At 38.9% G+C, this 26,674-nt stretch overlaps 1 protein-coding gene across 2 annotated transcripts in view; it reads left to right on the top strand.

The window, feature by feature from the left end:
* The first annotated feature begins 16,379 nt into the window (after nucleotides 1-16,379).
* si (sucrase-isomaltase (alpha-glucosidase)) overlaps nucleotides 16,380-26,674 on the top strand; it is a 74,491-nt gene continuing 64,196 nt past the window's right edge. The window contains exons 1-8 of one of the 2 annotated variants that reach the window (XM_044355065.1): nucleotides 16,380-16,422; nucleotides 17,945-18,068; nucleotides 19,679-19,764; nucleotides 20,140-20,260; nucleotides 21,480-21,589; nucleotides 21,887-22,038; nucleotides 25,360-25,531; nucleotides 26,244-26,343. In XM_044355065.1, the coding sequence (XP_044211000.1) occupies nucleotides 17,945-18,068; nucleotides 19,679-19,764; nucleotides 20,140-20,260; nucleotides 21,480-21,589; nucleotides 21,887-22,038; nucleotides 25,360-25,531; nucleotides 26,244-26,343 (865 nt within the window). In that variant the 5' untranslated portion in view covers nucleotides 16,380-16,422. Of the gene's footprint in view, nucleotides 16,423-17,238; nucleotides 17,263-17,944; nucleotides 18,069-19,678; nucleotides 19,765-20,139; nucleotides 20,261-21,479; nucleotides 21,590-21,886; nucleotides 22,039-25,359; nucleotides 25,532-26,243; nucleotides 26,344-26,674 lie in introns of those variants that run through there. The other variant, XM_044355064.1, reaches the window with a different exon arrangement.

Raw genomic sequence — 26,674 nt, forward strand, 5'->3', positions numbered from 1 at the left:
TGGTGGTCTTGGATTTATTACTGCAGATAATTGAAAGAATTGAGTATGAAATATCTATTCTTTATCAGTTAACATCACTGCCTTTCCCTCTTCCCATCCTGCAACCCAAACCAACCACCCAGCTATGCTTATGAATATGAACAAATTATCTCCTTCATGCTCTCTTACTATTCCCCAAAGCCAAAAACAACAGATAAAGCCATGACTGTTGCCACATAATCCATGATACCACACAGGTCCTTGGAGCACAGGCAGAAAAGAGACCAAAAGTGTGGCTGTGCTATTTTTGCTAAGGAAAAGGTTATTATCATGTTTGGAATTTATAAAGCTCTGCCTGCAAACTGAGAACGTAGGAGGAGCATGTGTTTCTTCTTGTCACGGCTAAGAGATTGTATAATTTCTGTGGTGGTGTAAAAACAGTCTCACCACAGGGGAAAATTGACGTTAAGCGCTTGTTTTTGTTATTTCAAATGTCTGTCAGTCGACTAGATGCTGTGTATGTGCTTGTGCGAGTGTTTGTTTCTCTGAACAATGTCTAGAGAGTATGTGGGTTGTGGAGAGAATCCATAATGCAGCCCCATAATTCAGGCAGAATGCTGATTCACGGTCACAAGCAGGACAAAAGCAGTATGTTTGCTTTAGCACACTGCATGGGTGTATGGGTGCTGGTTTGGAAAATCAGCTCGTGTGTCTTTGCATGTTTGCAAGAGCATGGTTTATTTTTTGACAATGTAGCAGTGTATTTTCTTGTGTTTTTGCTGCAGGTTTGCATGAATATTTGTTGGCTGGCATGTATGCGAGGTATTTGTTCATGCTTGTGTGTTTTTGAGTGTGTGTGCACGTATGGCCGTTTGTCAGGCAGTGAAGGCAGTGCCAGGCAGATCTCAGCTGTGTAAGAGTGAAGCTGAGAACCCTTAGGGAAACACAACTAGACAGAGAAGAACAGAGACCCCTGCAGTGTGTGTGTGTGTGTGTGTGTGTGTGTGTGTGAGAGAGAGAGAGAGAGAGAGAGAGAGAGAGAGAGAGAGAAAAAAAGCACAAGATAGAGAGAGTTGGATAGTGAGATAGAAAGACAGACAGGAAGAAAGCCCCCACCCACTTTCCCGTAAGCTGCTGTCACTCTTCTCTCCACTATCTCCTCTTCCACCCTAGTCTTTTTTTTTCCTCCTCTCCCTCTCTCCATCTTGCCTGGAGAGGAGAGGGCAGGGTGTGATAAGAAACCAGGGGGAGAAGAGTAGAGGGTAGAATGATGAGATGGAGAGGCAAGGAGAAGAGAGAGGATGTTAGATAAACAGTAGAGACAGTGTAGACAAGTGAAATTATAGACACAAGAGTAAAGATACGACTTGGGCGGTGGGGGCGGGGCAGAAGAGGAGAGCAGGCAGTGGGGTAATGGTAGAAACTATTTTTAAATGTCCGATGTATAAGCATGCTTAACTGCTTCGACTGAGTAATTTTCTGGGCTCTGTGAATAATTTGGTTTCAAGAATAACTGAACGGCAAGGAGTAGAGCAGAGCAGGTGATGGACAGACGAGTGCGAAGGATGAACTGTAAAATGTAAAGTTGTAATACTATACCTTCTATCAAAGCGAACTCAGATGGTAATTTAGACTGGCACTCAAAGCAAAGTCAGGGTGATTCATCATCATTTTCACTGGTCATTACACCAAATAATTTCGTATTTAAAAAAAAAAAAGACAGAGGTTACAAAGGATTTGCTCAGAGAGATTGCTGCTTTGTTTAATTGGAGCATTTAGCATTTTTGCTAGCATCAGTTCTCTGTGAGTGTGGAAATAAACTGAAGCAGACAAATGGTCAAGGAAAAGGAGGAGAAGGAGTGGAAAGGCGAGACTGATGATAGAGGGAGAATGAGAGAGAAAGATGCACTTGTGGTGGATGGAGCTGCTGTCAGTCCCTCAAGGGTTTGAGAGGCAAAAAAGTGGCACCACCCCTTTAGCCAGTCCATTGTTTTGTTGTATCTTTAGAAACAGTATAGAACATGGGTCTCAATCTCAAAGGTGAATTATTAAACCTTATTAAAGCATCATTCTGTTTATTTCAGCATCATCTCTCTGTTAACGATCACTTCATTTTGTTTTGAAGCACTTTGTAAAGTCCGTTTCAACACGAGCTCTATCAATAAATCATTTATCATTCTTCTGATGTTTAATAATGATGACTGACACTTTACAGTGGTGACGGTTTGCAGAAAAATGTGATGAATTAAGGGTAAAGTCGTTTCAAATATCCACAGCAGCCGTGCGTAATGATCAGCTGTTGGAGAGCCTGTGCGTAATTCTCACTGAGGTCTGATGAGCGGAACGGACACAACTGTTGACGTACAAACGGAGGTTTAAAGACCTTTACATCCATTTTTGGCTCACTGTGACAGCAAATGAGGCTCGTGCATGTGATTCCACAGTGTGTGACATTAAAAAAACAGAACAGAACAGGTGTATCTGCGTCTTTATAAGTCTGGCAGATAATAATGTATGTGAATATTTCTGTCACATAACGCCACGTTGTGAAGTGAATTAAAGTTAATATATACGTTTTCATGAACACACTTATGTTTATCCGACAGAGATCATAAATACAGAGTGTAACAAAACACCGCACAGCTGATGCTGCTGTGCCACACGTCATATTTGATTTGACAACGCCGCTAGCTTTGCAGCGCCCGCTGCATCCATGCAGTTATTATAGAAAATAAAAGCCACTAAATAACGCCTCCATGGCTAATAATGTCCCACTGTCCCGGCTTCATGTTCTCCATGTTTGTTCTGCAATGATGTGACATTCACAGACAAATTATTCGAAAAAATCTTTTGGGTGAATGGAATGTACTGAATCATTTGCGGAAAGAGATTTATTCCTCAAAATATTTTACTCCATAGTAAATGCCTTGCACAATAAACATTATAAAGATATTTCTTTATGATGCAATTTGTTTCACTTGTTTCTATGACGACGTTTACAACAACAAAAGCACGGCGGGTAATGAACAACCCGGTAGTAGTCGCCTTTTTTGCGCCTGCTATCCTAGCCTGCGCCTGCTTAGCTTTTTTTGTGGAATACCTGATGCGGCCCAGCCTCACCCAGACTCTGCCTCCAGCCGCCCCCAGGTATTTTGAGTTTGGGACCCCTGGTATAGAAGGTAGTGTCTCTCTTTCTGACCAGAGTCTCTCATTCACTCTCTTCTTTCTCTCCTTCACCTCACTTCCTTATCCCTCCCTCCATCTCTTGGAGCAGCAGTAGCAGCAGTTGATGGATCGTTCAGGTTGGCGGGGTTGACAGGCAGGTTGATGTAAGAGACAGAGAGACGGAAAGACATGGTGTGCACATGTGTGGAGGAGTGTGTGTGTTTGAGAAAGAAAGAAAAAGAAAGGTGGCCTTTTTTTTTTTTTTTTTTTGCACTTTTGCACTTCTGAAATCAGCTGCTGATACTTTGACTCCATCTATTTTTTTCATCCCCTCCCTCTTTCTGTGTCATGTCTTGGTTTTTCAGGAGTGTTTGGGAGCAGGAGAAGCAGGTCAGTGACCAGGAGATTGATTGATACAAAATTGTGACCTGGCAGGGAAAACATGGGCAAGGAATGTGAATATGTAATATCAGTGTGAGAAACATTAAATTTGTTCATTACAGATAGGTAATGACATTTAAAGGGGGCGTATCATGCACATTTCCAGGTCTATATGCATATTCTGGGTCTCTACTGGAATACCTCTGCATGATTTATAGTTCAAAAACTCCTTATATAAGTTAGACTGGCCCTTTGTCTGAAACAGGCCATTTTAGCTCCTGTCCCTTTAAGGCCCCCTCTTGATAGGCTAAATATGAAGCTACAGGAGATGGTTAGCTTAGCTTAACATAAAGACTGGAAACAGAGTAAAACTGGCTGTTTTAAAGCTTGGCTCTGTCCAAAGGTAAAACAAAATTTGCCTACCAGCAATTATAAAGTCCACTAAGTAACATGTTGTATCTTGTTTGTTTAATCCATCCAAAAACTGAAGTGTTACAATGACAAAGTGTAGTTTTACAGGGAGTTATGGGCAAGATTGAGTCTTGCCCAGTGGCAAGCTTGCTGTTTCCCCATTTTCCAGTCTAAACTAAGCTAATGAGCTGCTTGCTGTAGCTTCATGTTTAACAGATACATATGAGAGTGGTATCGATCTCTACTCTACAAATAAGCACATTACCCAAAATGTCAAACTACTCCTTTAAAGTGTTAAATCTGTAGCTGAGAGTTAGCAGTTGTATTGTCCTTTCAAATGACCTATTTACAACATGCAGGGTTTTTTCCTCCCAGCATAACCTATTTGATACCGCTCTACAATAATTGAAATGCAAGTTAGCTAATCACATTATAGTGCCTTACGTTAAAGGAATGTATTCCACCTTTAATTTAATCTTAAAGCGCTCTACTTTACACAATTAACCCTTTGACACATGTAATCTCATGCATGAAATGTAGGTGTAGTGGTCTCAGCAGAGCACAATCTTACATGCAATACTAAAAAGCTTGTGATAGAGAGTTTATGTTGCTGTCTTTGGTGAGTCAAACCAGAAGCAGAAAATCATTGATTACCTCGAAGGATAATAAAATAGCTCTTTAACTTCATGGTGTAATGTAACAGGTTACGTCTATGGTATATTTAAGCTTTTATCTTCGGTTTAGCCTATCATATCTAAGCCCATGCCATCACAAGAGGGAGATTTTCCTGAGTGTTTAAGTACTGTTGCAGGACAAACAAATAACCCCCATTACTTCTGCATTTTGGGCCCTTAATTGGATGAATAAATGCTCAAGCATGCATGAGTAAACAGACCCAGCGTCTTTAAAAGGTTGGGGAGGACTGACACTGAAGTTGTGGCCAGAAGCTGTGTCTGCAGCAGGCAGAGGAAACAAATACAAACCATCGCTAGTGTGGGTCAAAGGATTGGATAGAAGCTCCTGAGAAAAACAAACTATTTATTTTGTTTCAATCAGAGAAGGCACATACTGTTTCTCAATTAAATTTAGATTTACTGTCATGATAACACAAGATAAGACAGAACTGATACATATTGAAGATAAATAGTTTTACTTTTGTGCTTGTGTGTGTCATGACAGTGGATATTATCTGGGATTCATACTCGGTTTCCATATCCAGACCCTCAGCCAAACAGTGTGAATCAGTTGTTTGTGTGGGCATGTGTGTGTGTGGATCATGCGGTGATAATTCAAAGCTGGAATAAATAACTGTATGAAAACACATAAAGTACTCCTAACATGTATTTTTTTCCTCTTGTGTACTCACTCACAGTTGTCATTTTCTTCTCTGTGCTCGCATGCCCGATCGCTTGCATGTATGTCAGCATGAGCTGATTCTCAATCATGTGTTAAACGACTGGGAGGGTATGTGTGGAAGTAGTAAGTCTGAACTGTAAAGGGACTTACTGTGAGTCACTCAGTCATGAAACATGCATACCTTGGTGACTGGATATGAAAATAACAGGTTTTGGATCTCGGCTATATGAAAACATTTTCAGGTGCCAGTATGACAGCACACTTCATTTGGGGACACGGAAGAATTTAGCCTCCTAAAGTTTGAAATTTAAGTTTGAAATTTTTATTTTCTACCACTCACCCCCCATTTTCCATCACCTTTATTGAGAGAACGTTAACATGTCAAGTTACAGACAGGACCTTTCATATTCCAGCAGTTTTATCTCGCAAGTTTCCAATTTATATTCAGTAACACTGTTTCTATACTTTTACACAACTCATTATTTTTAGTCGCTCAAGTTTTAGACATCACTGGCCTCCCCCAGTCATGTTTGGTAAAATAAATTGAATTTTACTGTAACAAATGCTGTATTCTCTTTTTGAGATTTTTTAAAAGGTGTGTTGTTTTTATGATTTGAGAAAGTACATTTTGTTTTAATATTTAAACTTTTGGCTCAGCTAAAGACACCACAAAGTTAATTTATGTAAGAGAGAGATAAAAAACATTTTTGTCATAGCTGTGTGTGTGTGCCTGTCTGTGTACATGTTGTGGGTCTGAGATGTGATTGGTCTTGTGGGACCTGACTGAACCACTCCCCTGGATTGAACTAGACATCAGTAAAGCCTGACATGGCAAAGGGCTACTGCTGAGCTCGCACTGCTTTATTTATCACCCAAAGTGAGTGTGCTTGTGTGTATGTGTACGTGTGTGTGTGTGTGTGTGTGTGTGTGTGTGTGTGTTTTCACATTTTTGGGCTTCTCACACAAGAGTGTCTGCGTTAGAGTGAGTGTTCAGATGTGTGTATGTGTGCATATGTTGTAGAGAGAAAGAGAGAGAGATGGAGAGAAAGTGTGCATTCACACAGTCACACATGTGCTTGGGACTCTGTCCAAGTTCTGTGTTTTCTCCTTCTCTTTTTATACATGATATTCATACCACAAGGGCGGTGATGAAGTCAGGAACAGAATTTCGATGAAGTGTGTGCGTTGATTTGCCTTTGTGTGTGTGTGTGTGTGTTTGTGTGTGTGAGAGAGAGAGAGAGAGAGAGAGAGAGAGTGTACGTATTTATAACACAAGGACAGTGATGCGGAGAGGAGCTGCATACTGATTAAGTGAAGTCGAAGAGAGGGCCTCTGTGTTGGCAGGCAGAGCCACACAGCAACAACAAGTCATTCACCTAATTTAGGACATGCACAGACACACACACCCACAGACACACAGACATGTTTCACCCTAAAATCTTTCTGGTAACTCTGCATGCAGAAGCTGCACCGCAAGATGTTTAGAAAGAACATTTTCTTCTCCAGCTGCAGTGCTGTTTAACTTTCACTGGAGACTAATGGGTTTTTCTAATTATCGTTACAGTCATATAGAAAATAGAGATATGCCATAACTCTTCATGGCCTCTGAATCAGCAGAGAGGTCATTAAAGATGGAGAGAGGAAGGAGGAGAAAAGAGCAGAATGAAGGGAGGATAATGGATAGAGGGAGCAGAGAGAGAGAGAGAGTGAGAGGGAGGACGGGAAAGATCAATACAGTCTGTACTTTGAGAGTGGAGAATCTGCATATCATGGAGCAGGGCGAGGGAGGAGAGTAGGTGTAGAAGAACAGAGAAGTACATACGGTAAGTTTTCACGTTTTGTTGCCATGTGTGCAGGAGGTAAAGAGAGATAAAGAGACAAGAGGGCAGGTGGGAGCAGAAGGGGTGATGACAAAGATGAGGAGTCCCTTTAAGACATTTTCAATGAAAGGGAGAAGCATACAACAGGGGCGTTTTCTGAATGAAAGATAATGGAAAACACAGAGAGGGAAGCAGAGAAAGAAAGAAAGAGAGTCAGACAGCTGCATGAGTGAGAGTGACAGACCGAAGGGGGATTTGCAGTCTTTCTGAAAGATAAGCACACTGTTTTCTTTCTGTCCTTCTAACACTCACACTCACAGTGGTACCATGTGCAAGCGTGCACACACACACACACACACACACACACACACAGCCTCACACATAACCATACACAGTCACAAGCACATACTCAAGCACAGACACACACACATAACTAACACTATTCTATTGCAGCAAGCTCTTGGCACCTGACAAAAGTTCACCCGCTCAGAGTTGCCATAGCAACGGGGAGATTCGTTGTTGCTACCCATACAGCCTGACTCCCAGCCTGATGAGAGAGAGAGAGAGACAGAGAGAGAGAGAGAGAGAGAAATTGAACTTTAAATGAGGACGTTAATTTGATTAGAAAACTGAACAAATTGGAATCTCATGGTACAAAAAATCCATATATATATTTGTTAGGTATTTTTTTTAATTAATGTTTAACCAACATGTTGTTATTTTACAACATCAAGTATACACTGCTGCTGTTTTGTCAGAAACATTTATTATTAATTGGTTTGTATTGTGGTGCAGTGCATTCAGACATTATACCACCTACTGCACCCGTTCCATCCCTCAATCTGATCAAAATGACCCCTCAAGAATGATTTTAAGGTATATAATACTAATGTAAAATACACAGTCCCATTATTCTCTGGAGTCTCGTCAAATATAGGACACAGAACTTGCTTATTAGACATGTAGACCTACTTTACAAAATAGATTGATTTTGTCTTTTGTTAATATTCTCTAAATGTATTTTATGATTTTTCACTAATTTCAAGATTTCAAATATAATGTTTAAAATAATCACATATCTTCTACTTCAGGAAGAAATAGAATTCATTACTAGGATTTATAGTCTGCATAATAAATGCAGTTATTTGCTGATATATGGATATCCCCAGTGGCTGGGAATGTAAATGTAATTTTTCTGACATTAAGATAGTCTTTTTAATTGTTTTTCTTTTAGTCCATAAACACAAATTCTATGTGCGGCAAACTAGACTAATTATAGATATTTTTTCAGGAAAATGTGAAAATGACTTCTAGACATCCCTGAGCACCAATATTCAGTTAGTTAATAACCTAAAACAACAATTGCATATTCACATTTTGTTAAGTTTGTGACAGATGCAGCTACATAAAACACATAGAAGCAGAAAGATTGTGTCTCACCAACTTGTCAAACAGGTTCAACTACTTCTTGATGTTTAGTTTTTTCTTTTAACTTTTCCTTTGAGTTTACTTGACAGGCAGAGACATGGTGGGTAAAAAAAAAAAAAAAAAAAAAGTTGCTCTGAGTGTGTTATAGGGCTGCAACTGCAAAATGTAACAATTCAACTAGATTATATGGCATGCATGAATACATACAGTACATCTCCATATACAAAAAGAATGTATGATGTCACACATAAAGGCCTTCACAATAATGAATGCTTTATTGATCACCATGGAAAGATACTCTCTCACCTGCCTCCAGCTGGCTGAAGAACAAGATCATTTGCACAACAGCGCCCCCAGAGGGAAGTGACTCAAGAACACTCAGCAGGGCAGATGTTTGCCTACATGGGTGCTGAAGCCAAGCTCATCAGCTGAATGGTGGTCTTTCTGTGCAACATGCCAACCTGCCACCCTGCTAAATGCATGTACATCAGTCAAACTGCATAAAACAAGCCTTGTCCATTAGTGCTCCATCAATTGTGCCTAACATTATTGTCCATACCTTACCTCATTTCAAGCCTCACATCAACATGTTTTTTAAAAACTATGACCACACTCATGCTCTATCCTTAACCACGTGGTTAGTATTGTAACCATGACAACAAAGGTGTCCTAATCTTAACAAAGTCATCATTTTAACCCAAATCATGATCTTTTCCTAAACCTAACCAAGTTGTTTTCATGCCTAAACCTAACCAGACCTTAACCATAGCATTGTCGCATCATAAAATGTTTTAATATTTTAACCATGATTTGTAACAGTTTTGGAAGGCACAGACAAATAATGTCATATTGCTGATTACAGCCAATAGGGGTGCCAGATCAGAAAACAAAAATCTGTCATTCTGGAGTGCATGGACCAACCTATTTTGTCATGTAATTTAGAGGTATCTAGAAGTTGGATCTAGAAGATTATTGTGGACGTGACTGGTGCTTCTAGCTGGTAGACATCTTTACGAATGGTTGTCACTTTTGTCATGGTTCAGGAAAGACTATAGAGGAAGAAAATGTGAATACTAATAATGTCATAACTATCTATAGATCACTGTGAGTCTTGTTTTTACAGTGTTTATTCTTTAATGGTGTTCTACTGTATGAGTATTTTTGCTATCGTCAGCATGTTCAATTTAAGATAATTAGCTGTCAGATTATATTAGCACTTAAATCTGCTATGCAATCTAAGAGAATGGTGGGGTGTGGTGGGCAGTAAAGGAGGGGGTAGTCCAAGAACTAAAGAATCTTTTACAGTATGTGCACATACACACAAAGAGAGACACACATCCACAAGTAGCAAGCTTTCCTCTTCTGCTCAGCCCACAGATATGAAATAATGAAATATTGATACTCCACAGACCATGAGCGGCTCAGCAGCAGTAGTAAATTTTAGACCTCAACACATGAAAGGAGAGCAAAAAGTTTTCCTTTTTTTCTACTTTTTCTTCTTCCTGTGTAATATTCTACAATTCTGCTGAACTCCAAGCCTCGTAGAGATTACAAGGTCACTGCCAGGTTTCACAACATGGCTGATATGACCCAGTGAGAGAGAGGGATATTAGAAATATTCATACTTTGACCGTCTTTTGACAGATAGTAGCAACTGGTGAGCTTTGCACTGAGAGTGAATAACAACTTGCACATGCACAAATAAATAGTGGTTAATCATTAAACCAGATATAGCACACAGTGCATTTAAAACAGCTATCAAGGCTTAACACTGACAGTCGTTAGCATACTCATTATTTTATGAGAGAGGGTGCACGAGCCCATGTGTGTGTGAGTGGGGCTGTGAGTCTATTCCTGTCAAAACATGCAGAGAGTAACAGCAGGGATAGAAGACATTTCCCCTAGGAATGACACAGCAGAAGCTTGGTGTGTGTGTGTGTGTGTGTGTGTGTGTGTGTGTGTGTGTGTGTGTGTGTGTGTGTGTGTGTGTGTGTGTGTGTGTGTGTGGTTAAAGTTGTGCATATGCATTTTCCTCTTCATTCACTATGCTGTTTCTCCCCCATAGGGGTCTAACATCCTTATCATGCTTATGGGGAAAACTGCATAATGAGAACACTTAGATAGGCCACCTGCATATTATGGCTTGTGCATCCATTGGTGATATAACAGTTGCATACACAAACACACACACACACACAATCATACATAGAGAACAACTGCATCACTCCAGTATAATTGCTTGATGACTTTGTCTCCTAGGAGGTTGAATGACTATATTAACATGGACAGTTCATTGTTATGTTGCCATTTTCTGGGCTTGATTTCTTTGAGGCAGAAAGCAAAGATAATCATTTTCTCACTGCTAAATTTTATCCTTTTTTCGTGTGTGTGTGGAAGTGATTATCCCTTTGCCATCCCAAGCTATATTACAACATAGTGTGGATAAATACTGATGCAGTGGGAGACCCAACACACTTTAATGCAAATGAAATGCCAATAAAAGCACAAATGAACACCTATAATCACGTCATACTGTATATTATTTTAGGAACTGTGCTATATAGATCAGGCCCTTTTTCAGATTTTACTTTTAATTAGTGTTTGAGAATTGGGTGGTATGCTGTAATTCACTGGCTCTGTTGGACCTTTGCCACCTGGATCAAGCCAGCAGAGTTCGGATTGGCCAAAAGTACATTACTTCGCTTTTCCACAGTTGACTTCAGCCTGTTGGGGGAATTCATACCCCAAATACTATCACATTTACATAACAGTGGAATTACTGCATCGCGGAAGAAGCAATGGAAATTGGTACCGAAGGAATGAACGTCATCAGTGGAGTCCAGTAAACTGTGTTTGTGTGTACTCTACGTGGTGTTTGTTTTACCTGCTACCCATTCTGGGTTATGCTGTGGTGTGAGTGTATGGACGCTCACATGCAGTGCTGATATATCACTCTAAAACTCAGGGGTTGAAAATTACATACTAACCACTTTTCACACTACACTAATGAGGAATGTGGTAGTGAGTGATGCAGTATGGAAATTGATTAAATTGATTTGAATTTGATTTTTTTTAAAAACACACGATCGTCAGAAAAATTGAGAATAGTGTTTTGAAATGTTTCTGCTGCTTTTTAGAAGCTCTCTATTCTCCCAGCTGCACACATTGCTAACAGGCTTTCATTTTCACATGCAGAAGCCCAGGACACCAGGTTAATTAGTGGTGGTGCTGTCTAAGTGTTACATAGCATGTATGCATAGACTGTAATTACATCCCCCCATTAAGCTACCAGCAGAGCATAGATGCTTGTTAAGGATCCATTTAAAGACCCAGATTCCTCAAGAAAGATACTTTATCACTAGGGTTAAGTTAGATGTAAATGTACTATACCACAAGGGTGCCTACTGAAAACAGCATGATGTGGTTATTGTTCCATAGATTACATTTTTTTGACATTCTGTTTTGCTATGCAAATACAATTGCAACTGGTAAGTAGAAGGCTCACAGTGTGTTAAGGAAGACCATCCAGGATTCACCACATTTCTGTTTATATCACTGGAATCAACAATGCCCAACACAACAGAGTCTCTGATCAATGGCATCCATGTACTGTATGTAACAGTTTATTGAAATTATATGTATAGGAAATAGAATGCTAACAAAATGGTCAAGTGTCAAGAATATTTTCTCATGCATGGGACTCAACCGCTGGACTTCTTTCATCTGACAAGTGGAATCCCCCTGTGAAGAGGTGAATCAACAAGAACAGTCGTGATGTGGAGGTGCGGCAGAACACTACAGACCCCAGCATGTAACAAGGTCAACATTTGTGAGAGCAAATTAACTGTTGTGCGGTGTTGTATAAATTGAATTTTTGGTCCTCAATTTCATAATTCTGTGAACAAACTGACAGAACAGAAACTCTTTGTTATCCCATGAAAATATGTTTAAGGGATGTCAGAGACACAAACTCATGTGGCTCATCATCATCATCTTCCACTGTTTATTTTGCACTGCATTACACAGCTACATGGTCACACAGCTAGCCAGCACAGAGCAAACAAAGAGTGTTGAAACAACGTGGAATTAAAAATGTATGAGAAGAGAGTACAGAGGGGATAGTGACAAATGGGTTGAATGCAATAACTTGACAATATTAGTTTGGGGAAATTAAATCAGTATTTCGAGTATAACATAGCTCCTAACGCTCTGGGTGTTCAACCCGGGTGATGTCCACAACAACCTGCTACTGCTGCTAAAACAACTTGACAGCGTTCATTCAAGGAAAATAATTAAGTAATTCATGCACACTTAATTTCTGGCATGTAGACATGACTTATTGCATGAAAATCACAGCATGGAAAAGTCTCCTATCTCAAGCACCAGACTGAGGGTGTGTATTAGAACACTTCCTGATGACTTCACGAGTGAACATTAGCTATATCTTCATATGGTCAACTATTAATAGACCTGGCACTGGAGACAATAATTTAGTGTAGAGACACATAGTCAGAGAGCCGAGGGCAGATAAAAATAGGTATGGCCAAATTTATTATATTGAGACCTTAAGAATGTTTTTTTAATGTGCAGAGCAGAGTTGAACAGAGTTACAAAATGTGAATGTTGATGATAAAACATTGCAAAAGTAATGAAAAGCAGAAAAAAATGATACATTGTTGCACATGTGCTCCAACTCTACACCTTAGTAGCAAATAAAGGATTTAGCATTTAAATGGTGAAGATGTCTTATAGTAGCCTCATCAAAGGGAGTAAAAACATATCAGGATTCATATTGTAAATACATACAAACTTAGATCATACATTACATAGACAATCCAGGTACTGATTCTCTAAGATGCTGGTGAAGGTCCTTTGTCACATCCCCACAAGCAGAAACAAACACACACGCATGAGCACACATATATAAACTTAGTTGGCTGGCAGCTCTCAATGTTGAGTGCCTAGTTTTAAAGTGACTGGATCGATACGGGGGAGTGAATTGCCAATTTCAGTTTGTTCTACTGAGATCGGCTGGCGCTGCATTCTAGAGGGAGAGCACCTGAAATTGGCAGTGGCAGAGTGGAATTGGATTTGTAAGGAGAGAAAGACTGAGGAGTGAGTAGAATGATCAGAGTAAGACTTGGACGCCCTGTATCTCCATGCACATGCACGTACACGCACACTATTATAGGCATACTCATGTTTTTGTTGCACACATGCATATCTTTGCCAAATTATGGACACAGTTATGCAAACCTCTCTGTCCCCTGTCTTTCACCATCTCACCTACATTGACCCATTAACACACACTTACCCAGAGCACATCTCGGCTTCTTCGATTGCATAGTCCATGGCAATCAAAGTCTGTCTTGGAAGAGCAGATGATTGTGTCTTTAGATAGTGAATAGCTTGTTCAGATGATCCCCTCCATTCTCTTTATTGGGAGGACATGGAGTCAAGCCATAACCAAACTACAGCGTACATTGGCATGGATGGATGTCTGGCCATAGGGACTGTGCACAATTTAAACCATAGCTTTGCAGTCCTTTCTAGCCTCACAAACTAAATCAACAAACAGCGTGGACACCATGGCACTGGATCACAGAGAATCTTAGCTTCTGTCTGGACACTTCAAATACCAGGCCCTGAAAACTTCACGGTCATGACATCATGCTCAGAGGCAGACTGCATCCTGTCATATTTCATTTCTGTTTGGGAAAGCAAACAGTGGAACTTTCGGCTTTGAGGGAGAAAGTCAAATGCCTGCTTTTGTTTTCTTCGGGTCCCAACGACTTTAACATGTGCGATGACCGGAGAGGAGGTGAGTGTTGTGCATCATTGCTGCTGACCTGCTACATGATGATGATTGTGTCATTGTGTTAGTGTCACATCAGAGGGTGCAGTCATCTGTCTTCACCCCGCACAGCCTGTAAGGCATTGTTACAAGACAAAGACTGTAAAAATGAGCAATAGATCTACACAGTAACTCTGTGATCTCATGCAGAGTTCTGTAATGAGTTACCTTTTTTCACTTTTACTCAATAGCTGTTGAATACTCAGTGGATAAGAAATCGTCTCTTTGCTGCCCAGTGGAGTTTAGAGGAACATACTGTCGGCAGAGTATTCATGCAAATTTCACACACAGAGATGGGTGCTGGAGCAAAAACCACAATTAGTCTCTTTAGATGTTTTGCCTGTGATAAAACATTTAGAACTCTATTTTAATCATGCAAGTGCAATGACAAGCACAAAGTAGTAGGTCATGGGCGCAATTTAAAGAACTCCAGGAGAAGCTTTTCATATAGTACTATGCAGCTGTGGACAAGACGTACCAAAATAATCTGTTATATTCTAAATTAAAGCAGAATGATTTACCAAAGTCCCAGATTTATGCTCATTTAATGCATCTACTAAATGGAGAGTAATTTATTGATTACTAATTAATACATTAATTATTTAAACTTTAATTAATTTAGTTTATTTACATTTTAAGCATTATTCCACTGTTGCTGTGTATTTGTAAATAAGACACCAGCAAAGTGACATTACCACAGAAACAGACATGGTTCTGATACATCCATTTTAAGCACAACGTCTAAGAACCAAAATACCAACAACTCCCTTTTTGTGCTGCCTCATTTGAATGAACCTCCATCATTATTAAGCATCTCCTCTCACCTGTGTACTGTTTGTGCAGCACCGGGCAAAAAAATACTACACAGACAGGCAAAGAGAATTTCAAGGTATGGAAAATACAAAACTGTCAGAGCTCTGCTTGTTTTGGTCATTGTACCACCACAAAAATAGGGCCTAAAGTTATGCATAACTTTTATTTAATTAATGGATGCCACATAACAATAACAATATATACAGTGTAGAGTATACAGTGACTCCAGTATCATCTGAAGTTGTGTTGTATTCTTTTACATAAAAATAAATACATAAATAATAACTTTGAGGCTTTAATTACAATGGATTCACTACCAATATGATATTATACCCAGATATATAATTTGTTGTCTTTTTTGTTTTTTTTTCTACTGGAACCAGTCAACTAGTTAATACTGTAAAGTGTATGTGTGAGTATGTGTGTGCATGTGCATGTGTGTGTCACTTACTGAGGAGTGCTGATGTCATCACAGTGTGGTAAAGATTGCACATGCTGAGTCACAGCTTACATAAAACAACAAAAATACACACTAATCTTTGGGTAAATTATAACCAGACAAACATGAAAGCACACTGCACACACACACACACACACACATTTCCATCACTTCAGAGGACATTACATTGACTTACATCCATTTCCTGGAGACTCCTAACCATAACCATAACCACTACTTGTCTAACCCTAACCTTAACTCTTCCTATAACATAACCCTAAACTTACCTTAACTTTAAACCAAATCTTCACCCCAAAAATAATGATTTATGTTAAGTGGATTTGCTTTTTGTCCCCATAAGGGAGGTGATTCCCCACTGTGCAAAACAGATTTACAGTATGTCCTCACAACATGAGGAACTGATACACATATACACACTCATAAGCGGTGAAATCAAACATGATAACATGATTGATTTTAACAAGCTGATATGGGGATTTTAGGCTGCAGTTGTTTTTTTCACTGTAGATGGTTATCTTGCATTTTATAGGCTCTGTATTCTGCGCACGTTTATGTGTGTGTTTGTGTTTGTGTGTGTGTGTGTGTGCGTGTATGGTCTCTCTCTCTCTCTCTCACACACACACACACCACATACACACGCACTAAGCAGTAAAGGAGTGGTGAGCCCCTATGACCACAATACATCCTGTGGATTATAAGGCGCTATCTTTCTTGAACTCAGGAACACTTTGCCCAGAACATTGAAGAGAGCCAAGGTAAGACTGCAGCTCAGGCTGTCTTTTCAACTCAAAAAAACAAAAAACAAAAAACAAAACTATAATCTATATTTGACATTACAGTTATTATACTCTACAGCGAGTAAACAGTCTCTACATTATTGTCAAATTCTAGCATTTGTTGACGATACAACATGATTGACAATACGGTGCTGGATGATTGATTACTACTGCGATGCTAGTGGGATTCATTTTTAATAACTGCAACATCAATATATGATAAATGAATGATAAAAGAATTAAAAAAAAACAAAAAATCCTCTCTGATATAGACACAGACTTGAAATGAGTTTTCAAAGTCTTTTTTTGTAGCTTGCAGATGTTTATATTATACATTTCTGTCCATATTACTGTGGACAGACTGATTAAGTTTGTTAATGATTATGTGGATCTATTTGCCAGTAGAGTTAAATAGTCTACTGTAAATTGCAATGCAGCCCAGAGGAACAGATGTCTTTGGAGGACTTTGAATACTGATGACAGATTTTTTTTTTTCTTTCTGTGCTGATCCACATTTTTATGCCAGTCTTAAACATAATCACAGGTGACAACCAGCCTCTCGGGCTGACATTAACTTTTAAAGTTATTACTCAAAGTAACCAAGGAATTTAAGGTATTAAGATAAAGTTCAAATTAAATATCTGACAATATTTTAAACTGCCATTACTCTTGGGAACCTCAACAGTGCAGCCATAAAGTCTCCATGTTTGTTGTGTGCAGCTACATGTATCAGCATGTCTGTGAAGTAAAACGATATGTGTTAAAGCTATTTTTAGACACTCACTGTGAGCTAAATGGAAGAAGAGAGAGGCTAACGGGGTTTGTACTGTATAATGTTTGTGTGTCTTTTTCTGTGTCTCAACGGTGCATTTCAGGATTGCTGGCACTGGTTCTGTATGTTGTGCAGCTGACTGCAAGCACACAGGGGCACGCACACGTTTGGCTCTCGGTCTCTCTCTTTGCCCTCGCCTGCTCTTCACAGCACATTAAACAGGATGGCTATAAGCCTCTCATTCACCCAAATAGACACATACCCACACAGACATACAGACATTCACCTTGTTTTTGTCTCCAAGAGTACATCGGAGTGAAGCCTAATTGCTTGAGTGATATGATGGATGTATTTTTGAAGCCAGGCCTGTTTGGCAGTTTTGTCAACTCCCTGTTTCTCTTTTTCTGAGTTTTCCTTGTTTTTCTGTTTCTAAAATTTTCCCAATGTTTCACTTTTTCTCAATGTCACATAGCATTCTTAAGGTCTAAGGTTAATGCAAGGAAAATATATTGTATGTGTATGTCAGATCTGTATTTACTGTATTTTGGTTGTTTTGTGCATGTGTGTTTGTGTGTGTGTCCTGCCAGTGGGCCTCATTAAGCAGGGAAGATTTTGAGACCTTTCAGACCTTGCCTTTAGTAAACTTGGTGTCACTAATGAGTGTTAATGATGTTGGCCTTTGTAAACACTCTGTGTGTATGTGTGTTTGTCTCTGTTTGTGTGTGTTAGATGGGGAAAAGACGGTTCTCGGGTTTGGAGGTGACCCTAATGGTCATGTTCACAATGATGACAGTGGCAGCCATCGCTCTCATAGTTCTGTTTGTGACTGGAGAACCTGGAGTCATTAAAGATGGTACGTGAACACGCTTACACACACACATAAAGATGTACATGCAAAGTTACACACAAATAAAAGAAATAAAAATAAAACAGCATGGGGACACCAAACCAGTAATACTACTACTACTAATAATAATAATAACTTCGTTCTCATGGTTTCCTAGTGTATAATTACCAATTATATTAAATTATAATTTGCAGATTCATCAGTGGACTTTGATGACTTTGAAAACGTATGGAAGATAAAGGTTTAGAAATTATGAAACAGTCCAAAGTACCTGATTAAAGGCCATATTTACAAGACCATGTGACAAGACAGTTTCAAAATGCAATATACATATTTGAATTTAATCATCTATTTGTTTGTTTGTTTGTTCATTTATTTTTAATATTGACCTATTGGAAGTTAAAATGACATGGATTTCAGGAGGGAACAGGGTTTAGAAAAAAACACTGAACTTTATTATGAAGAGACAAAGGTAACAACTGCCATACCCAATCACCGGTGTTTGTATCATTTTACATTACCAAATACATGCATGATATACATCAACACAGATGAACACAACACAACTTACACGTAAGATCTTCTATGAAGGTACTTACGTATACTGTACACACAAGTACATCCAGTAAATGCCTCCCCTCATGTATCCATGGTTGCCTCACACCTCTTACATTAGTTCACCTTTGGTTAATGACACAAACATATTTTTCTGGATTATTTAAAACTAAATAAATTATTTTTTGCCTGCAGTTTAAACTCAGTGACCTGCAACATAAATCTGAAACACATCAATGAACAACTTTAGCCACAAACCAAGCTACACCATCCCAATTACTGTTGGCCAAGAATGTTGAATGAAAGTAATGTCATTACTTTTTTAGTGTAAGGGATTACAAATTCAAAATCACTACATATATTTCAGTTAGTAATCCCAGTATTGCTCCATTACTCTATCATTTTTGGGAGGTAGGCTATTGCTGTCTCGCTAGGATTTGCATGAGGATTGATAACAGTTTGGTCCATGATGTGTTAGCTTGGCACTCCTAGCTAGACTTGGCCTAAGAAGAAGAAATATGCCTCTGGGTAACCCCAAAGTTGTCTTGTTTACATGTTGCGTCTTCTTAGCAGGCTAGCTAGCCACCTGGCCTTTGTTCATTGTTGGGACTGTGAGGGCAGGACTTGTGAGGTGTATTATGTGGACCCTGTTAGCTGGTGAAACTCAGTGAATAGTTCCAGGGCAAATAGGCCAGTTAAAACATTTTTTTCTGTATTTACACATTAAAAAAATATGCAAATAAGCAGGGTGGCTTTGGAGTTGCTGAAAAGCTCCTTTCGATGGAGGTGGAGTATTCAGTGAGTAATAAGCCAAGAAGAATTGATTACATTTCCCAGGTAGAAATAAAAAGATGATAAAAGATAGCAACACTGCATCTTCATCAATAGACAGCTAATTCATTTTTGAATGTAAATTTCTAATGATGATTGGTGAAGTTAATCTGTTCACAGTGTTCATGTGAGTCTAATAAATGATATAATCATCACTAGGGATTAGAGGATTTTCTCTTTGAATGTTTGTTTTAGTGTTGGAGAAAAGTAAACCTTTCATCTTTTGGCAGAAACTACAGAAGTATTTGTTCCTCAGTGTCCAAATATTCCTCTGGCTGAAAGAGTAGACTGTTTCCCTGATGCTGGAGCCTCAAAGGTATGAGTGACTATCAATTCTTAATAATGTTTGTGAAGAAGGTTTTTCCAAAGATCTTGGAAAACACTTTCTCCACAAAGACCTTGGTGGGTGTTGGGAAGGAGTTTTCATAAAGCCTGGTTCTTTTTACAACTCTTACAACTCAGATTTTACTCTAAGTATTGTCACAACTGAATTAGTGTTGTAGGTGATGATGATTTCTGTTACCTTGGTAATAATAAGATTACTCCAGCAATGATAATGATAATGAAGATAATTAAATGCTGGCATTTTCATGATGGTGTTGTTTGTGGTAGCAGAAATGACAGTAATGGTAATATGGATGGTCGTTACAGTATGATAACTATATCAACTATATCCATGTCACTTGAACAGCTAAAATGTGAGCAGCGTGGATGTTGCTGGGGCCCGCTGGATGAGCGAAATGTTCCCTGGTGTTTCTTCTCAACCAACCATGGATACACAGTGGAATCAGTGGAGGAACCGGATCCTTATGGTAAATCCCTATTTCCCCTCTCTCTGCCCTGCATTCCCACTCTTGCGCTCACTGACTGATGAAAATATTTAGCCTTTTTTTTTAGCTTATTTTCGAACTGCTCCGCATTCCTTAAATCTGTCTTCCTCATCTTTTTTTTTTTTTTTCCATTTTCACTTACTTTGCCTAAGGCATGTCTATCTGTGAAATATGACATGGATGGCATATCAGGAAACATGATTGACTTTGGAGAATGCAGGTTTTTCTATTTTCTGCTTGATTTCACTGCTTTGTGTGAACATAGTTATTGTGTAAAGCAAAAAGGAACATTGGACATTTTAAAGTCTGAACAACAACATTTTCAGTCACATTGTTGGAATAGCAAGAAAAAAACAATATTTGGGGGCTTGTTTTTTGTAGCAAAGGTGGTTAAATAGAAAAATGGGAAACGCTTAGACAGAGAAGAACATTATCAGAAACAGTCATTTCTCTTGGCCTGCCCAAGAAAGGCTTGATTTTATTCAACAGAGACTTTAATCAACACAAAAAATGAAAACGCTCCTTTTTATATAAGTCAAATTGTCTTCAAATATTTTACATGTATTCAGCCATGGTATCGCTTAAGGCTACTATGCAAATTGCATATTTACCTCAAAGGCAACTGAGGACTCAGGCTCTGTAAGCATATTGCACCCTTTGATCATATGGGTAAATGGATAACCTGGGAATACATCTGCTTGAATGCATTCCCATCCCAGCTTGCCTGATGAGTTTTATGTGGAGTGCTCAAACTGTGGGTCGTTGCAGTTTCTTTTTTTATTGTTGCTGTTCAGTCATCATCGTAGGATTAGATATTTCTCATGTTGTGATTAAATGTTTTATTTTTTTATGTTGATTGAATAAGAAATAAAGTAGCTGCAAGGCTCATCATTCTCCAATGCCTGGATGCCAATGTGGCACATTGTGTTCATGACAAGGCCTCTTAATTATAAACAAAGGATATTGGTCAGAATTGTTGTGGAAATATTAACATAAGTAGTTAACTAGACAGTGTAAAAGAAACAAAACATATTTTTGTATCTTAGCTGACCTCTGTACTTTGACCAAAATAACAAAGGCTATAATAGTACCACTATAATACCACAATAGTAGTTTGTGTCATTTCATCTTTATCCTCTTCTTTAAGCAGTTAAATATGCATTATAACCTTTACCCTGCTTTTGTTGTGTTTGAATTGCAGTAATAAAAGCCCACCTGAAGAGAATGGCCTCTCCTTCTTTATTTGGGTCGGATGTACAAGAGCTGTCATTTCATGCAGAAATGCAGTCAAACAATCGACTCCGATTTAAGGTACACACTCACACACGCCGCCTTTCTCTCCTTGTCTCTCTCTGTTAAACACCTTTTTTTGCTTGCACACACAAATACACTCACATGTATACACTCACACATTTTGACAGTGACAAAGGAAATTGTAAGATAAATCTAGTCCGGTCAAATTATTTTCAAAAGCAATTTTATCAAAGCGTGTTTAACACAACAGCTTCACAGAACAAAAGAGGACAAGAATAGTGATCTGCACAACAAAGTACAAACATCACTGGGAGATATGAGGCCACACACTCACACTCCCTTTCCTCTCCTCAGATCTTTGATGCCCACAGGCAGAGGTTCGAGGTCCCCCACGAGCATGTAAGAAGCCTCAACAGTCACCCATCCAGCCCCATCAGCAACACACTGGAGATCACACACAAACCCTTTGGCCTTACTGTGCGCAGGAAGGAGAACAAAAAAATCCTGTGAGTGCTCAGTATTGTGTCTTTGTTTGTGTTTGATGGGGAAGGGAGATGTATATAAGAATAACAATACCACACTGTTTGCCATGTAGACAGTGAAGGATATAGAAAAGACAGCAGACTACCCGCACTTTATTCAACAAAATAATATTATGTGCATCCAGGCATATATGTGTACTATGTGCTAATCTATACAGTATGCATGGCATATACTATGACTGCACCTGTAGCAGAGGATGAGGGCATTACTATTTAATGCAATGCAATGTAGAAGGAATATTGTTATGGCGTATATTATGAAACTGCTATGCAATTAATGTTCACAGTAGATCATGTGGATGTAATTCTGGAGACAAAATAACTGTTGTAGTACCCAAAAATATTATAAGACAAGCTAAGTTGTTGAATATTTGATTCATCCCTCTTCACAGTCTTCTCCCAGTAATATTATAGAATTGAGAACTGACAGTTGTCAGTAGTTAACCATTGATTCTGTGTATCTCAATTGATGTAATTGTGTCAAAAGTTCACATTGTTATGCATTATTCCCACATAATAACATATGACTTCCCATGTTCCCTATTAGTTTCCCAGAGCAACAAGTAATAATGTTCATGTCACTCCAAGCACATATGGAGTGCCCTGGGTGACATCACAATGATCAATGCTATGTGCACCAAAACACACACACATACACACACTTCCTATTGAACACCATCAGGCATTAAACAATTATTATCATGGATACTGTGATGTCGTAGAATGTGGCACTGTGTGACAAATAGGGGTTGTGCAGGCACAAGTATCCTTGTTACTACTAGGAAGTGATGCATGGAGGTAAATGCCTAAACCGTGACTTTATACACTAATGGTGTTTTGCACATGCTCTGCTGTTGTGAATCAGAGATGATTGCCATTTATAGCACATGATTAATTTCTCTGCAAGGCGAAAGTTTATCTTTAATCTGGATGACTCAGAAGTTTCTTTTATGGGAAGGTGAAAACTAAAGCTACTTTTTGGAAATGTTCAGTTGAGTCTTACATTTATCCAGACATGGTTTAACATTCAGTGAAAGCAATACAACTGACACAAAAAAGACTGCTAAACAAGCAAGCCGAGTGTTAGATCCATGTGATACACCAGTTTGTTCTCATTCCATGTTCTCTAATTCTATGATTTCAATTGTTTAATAGTCTTTACTGCAGGGATCCTTAGTTCTCACACTGAAGAATTCCATTTTCATTGTGAAAAATTCTCCATGTGTTCACTTTCATTTACAATCTTCACTCACAGCCACAAAACCCCCAAACTGGAATGCCTTTGCTACATAAAGCTTCAGTTTTTCTAAATAACTTATTGGTATATAAAGCAGCATTGCTGTCTTTCACAGTACTGCCAACGACCTTCAACTAGAGGCAGTGATTACTCTGGAGATTTGCTGAAGATTAGCAGCCATTTAGTAATCAAATTGCTCTAACTTTCTTTTGCTCTCATGACCGCGTTTATGAGGCCACTTGTTATGTGAATTGCCACAATCACTCAGTGTGTTATGCAGTGTATTCAGGTGATAGGTCAGGCTTTACGCCTTCAAGAGTGTTTTTTCCTGTTGAAATTACACTTTGTTCCTCCCAAAGGTGACATTTTTTCCATGCATTATACTCCTCTTAGCTTTAAGAAAGGACAACCATATGGCAGTACCTAGGAACCCACTTTACTTTTGAAGTCAGGGCAATGGTTTCTATCAGTTGTTGGAATACAAACAACTCATATTAACATCCAAACCACCAAATTAATTCTTAAAATTTCCCAGGAGATTTTATAAATTGGTCACTACAGTAGTATGAAGGCAGAATGTCAGCATTCATTTATAAGTAGACCTATTCTGTTGAAAATACTGGACCCGAGGTAACTATCAAGTGGATTAATCATGTTTAAGCTATTATGGGAAAATAATCAACAGGTGGTTGAGAAAACATTCAGCTAAATGCATCTCAACGTTTTTAACTACAAGCTATTGACTTAATAGTTTTGTTGTGTGGTTATGCTTACAAGTGATTTAAAATGGCCTTTATTTCAGACTCTTTATTAGAAGCAGTGTGACTGTGAACTCAGCAGTAGCCAAATCTAATAAAATTTTATAAGTCTAACATTTGTTGCAATTATCTGCCATTTAACTGTGGTCTGAAGCTGGATTTTTTTTTTTTGGCGCAGTTACATTTAATTTTGAAACTGTAATGTTTTAAATTTTCTGCTGTTCCACCAGAATCCTGTAATATTCAGACTGAAAATGAGCTGTCAGGCTTGTTACTGACTCCAAGCTGTCATATTTCATTCTTATCATGGGAAATATCACAACTAATGTTTCATGATTTTTATAACTACTTGATAATATCTTTATCATCACATGATCAAGAACATGAACACTAGGAAGCCCACACATCAGAGTGATAATCAGGTTTAAATATTTACTTCTAATGCCAAAAAACCTGCATTAGGTCATAATTAAATGAATATGATGCTATCAGTCCCCAGATATCCAAAGTTTTATTAATGGAAAGAGCATGTGAGTGTGTGCTCACTGAGTAATGATACTTATAATCACTCTGCTCTTTGACCTGTCTGGCTGGTGTGTGGGCATTCTCTTCTTGCCATAAAGGCTACTTGTAAATAGACATGTTCACTGACTACACATGAAGCTCCTCCCAGTCATCTTATTGGGTCTGACTGACAACAACAACTTACGCAATGTCATATGATTGAAGACTACTGGGTATATTGACTGATTAAAGACTAATCCTGTGTTGCAGTTTGTTTGGGTATTAGCCTTTCTGTGGGTCCATTAATTTGTAAGTTAGTATTTGCACTGTATTTTTAACTGCTACTTGTATATTTTGTCTCTATATCTTTGTTTTGTCAGCTGTTTGCCGCTAGAGCAGGTTTAGTATTTCAACTACCAGTGTATGTCTTGTTTTGAAGGCTAGAGAAATGCCACCCAGAGGCCTTATTAGAGCTTGATTGGATGGTCTGTCTTCTCCCTGGTTTTTCTTTCTACAGCTCAACTCCTCCACACATCCCTATCTTGTTCCCACTCCCACTATCTCCTCTCGCTGCATCTCACTCTCACTTTCTGTCTTACTTCCTCTTTGTCTCTCACATTTTCTCTCTCACCTCGTCCCTCTCTTTCCCACATCACTTTGGTCTCTCTCTCGCATCAGTTCATCCTCTCACCTCCAAGTGATGACCTGTTCTTTTGTTTTTGTCTCCTGTTCTTCCTTTTTCTTTTTCTTTTTTTTTTTTTTTTTTTTTAAACCAAATACATTCAGGTTTGACACTACGATGGCTCCACTGGTGTTTGCAGACCAGTACCTACAGCTGTCTGCTAAGCTCCCATCCCATAATATTTATGGCCTGGGAGAGCATGTGCATAGACAGTATCGCCATGACACAAACTGGAAAACCTGGCCTATCTTCACCAGAGATGCTTTTCCTAATGGGGTGAGGAAGATCACACATATACAACAAACACTCGCACACACTGCTAAAACAATCTTAAGGCAACAAATTTGTTTTTTCAGATAGTTTTATAAAACCTAACCAGTCAGCTGATTGATGTCATTATTACCTACAGTACCAGTCAAAAGTTTGTACACGCTTCTCATTGAAGTGAATGGGACGATGTGTCCCAACTTTTGACTGGTACTGTAGGTATTTCCACTTTTTGAAGTAGGTTTGAGACACAATTGTTCATGTACGTACATAAACCTACACATGTACAGATTGATAAATACAGTGCACATTCAGTCTATACAGTCTATACTCTTGCTGCATCTACAAATACATATGTCAATCCCTGGAATGCAACACAGTATTTCATGTCTGTGTTCATGTTTTTTCGGTGACTGTTGACATATGTGCTCCAAGGCTTACAGCTGACAAGTCTAGCCAGGATGTGTGTGTGTGTGTGTGTGTGTGTGTGTGTGTGTGTGTGTGTGTGTGTGTGTGTGTGTGTGTGTGTACATGACATGTTTACGTGTGTGCTCCCTACATGTGTATTCTCCTTCCCAAAGGGCTTATAATTGAATGTCTTATAAGCTGATTAGGTGGTGAAGTCACCCCCTCAGCTTCAATGAGTCTTCCACTTCCCTCCTGTGCCTCACACCTCTTCCCCACATCCCTTCATCCGTCTGTCTCTCTGCCTTCCCTGCAGGGAACACATAACCTCTATGGACACTATCCCTTCTTCCTCTGTCTGGAAGATGAGAGTGGAAAGTCATTTGGGGTCTTCCTAATGAACAGCAATGCTATGGGTAAAGATAAACACACACAAAGCAATGCTATGGGTAAAGATAAACACACACATACACACACACATACACTGAAAAGGCAGCAATGTGTTTAAAAAATTAGGGTCAATACATACTGTCAATACATACTGTATTTTGCTCTACAATTACATGATCATACAGTATGATACTCATGTAGATATGCATACACAAGCACAGGCAACCTGGACATCAGAAAAAAAACAAAGAAAAAAAAACTTCAAAATGGTTCAAGGGCACATGAACCATCAGTTATGCCCTATCTTCCTAACATAAATGGATCTACTATTGCCTCAATCAAAAAACTGTGCTGACA

This window comes from Thunnus albacares, chromosome 6 (genome assembly GCF_914725855.1).
Source record: "Thunnus albacares chromosome 6, fThuAlb1.1, whole genome shotgun sequence".
Classification (NCBI taxonomy): domain Eukaryota; kingdom Metazoa; phylum Chordata; class Actinopteri; order Scombriformes; family Scombridae; genus Thunnus; species Thunnus albacares.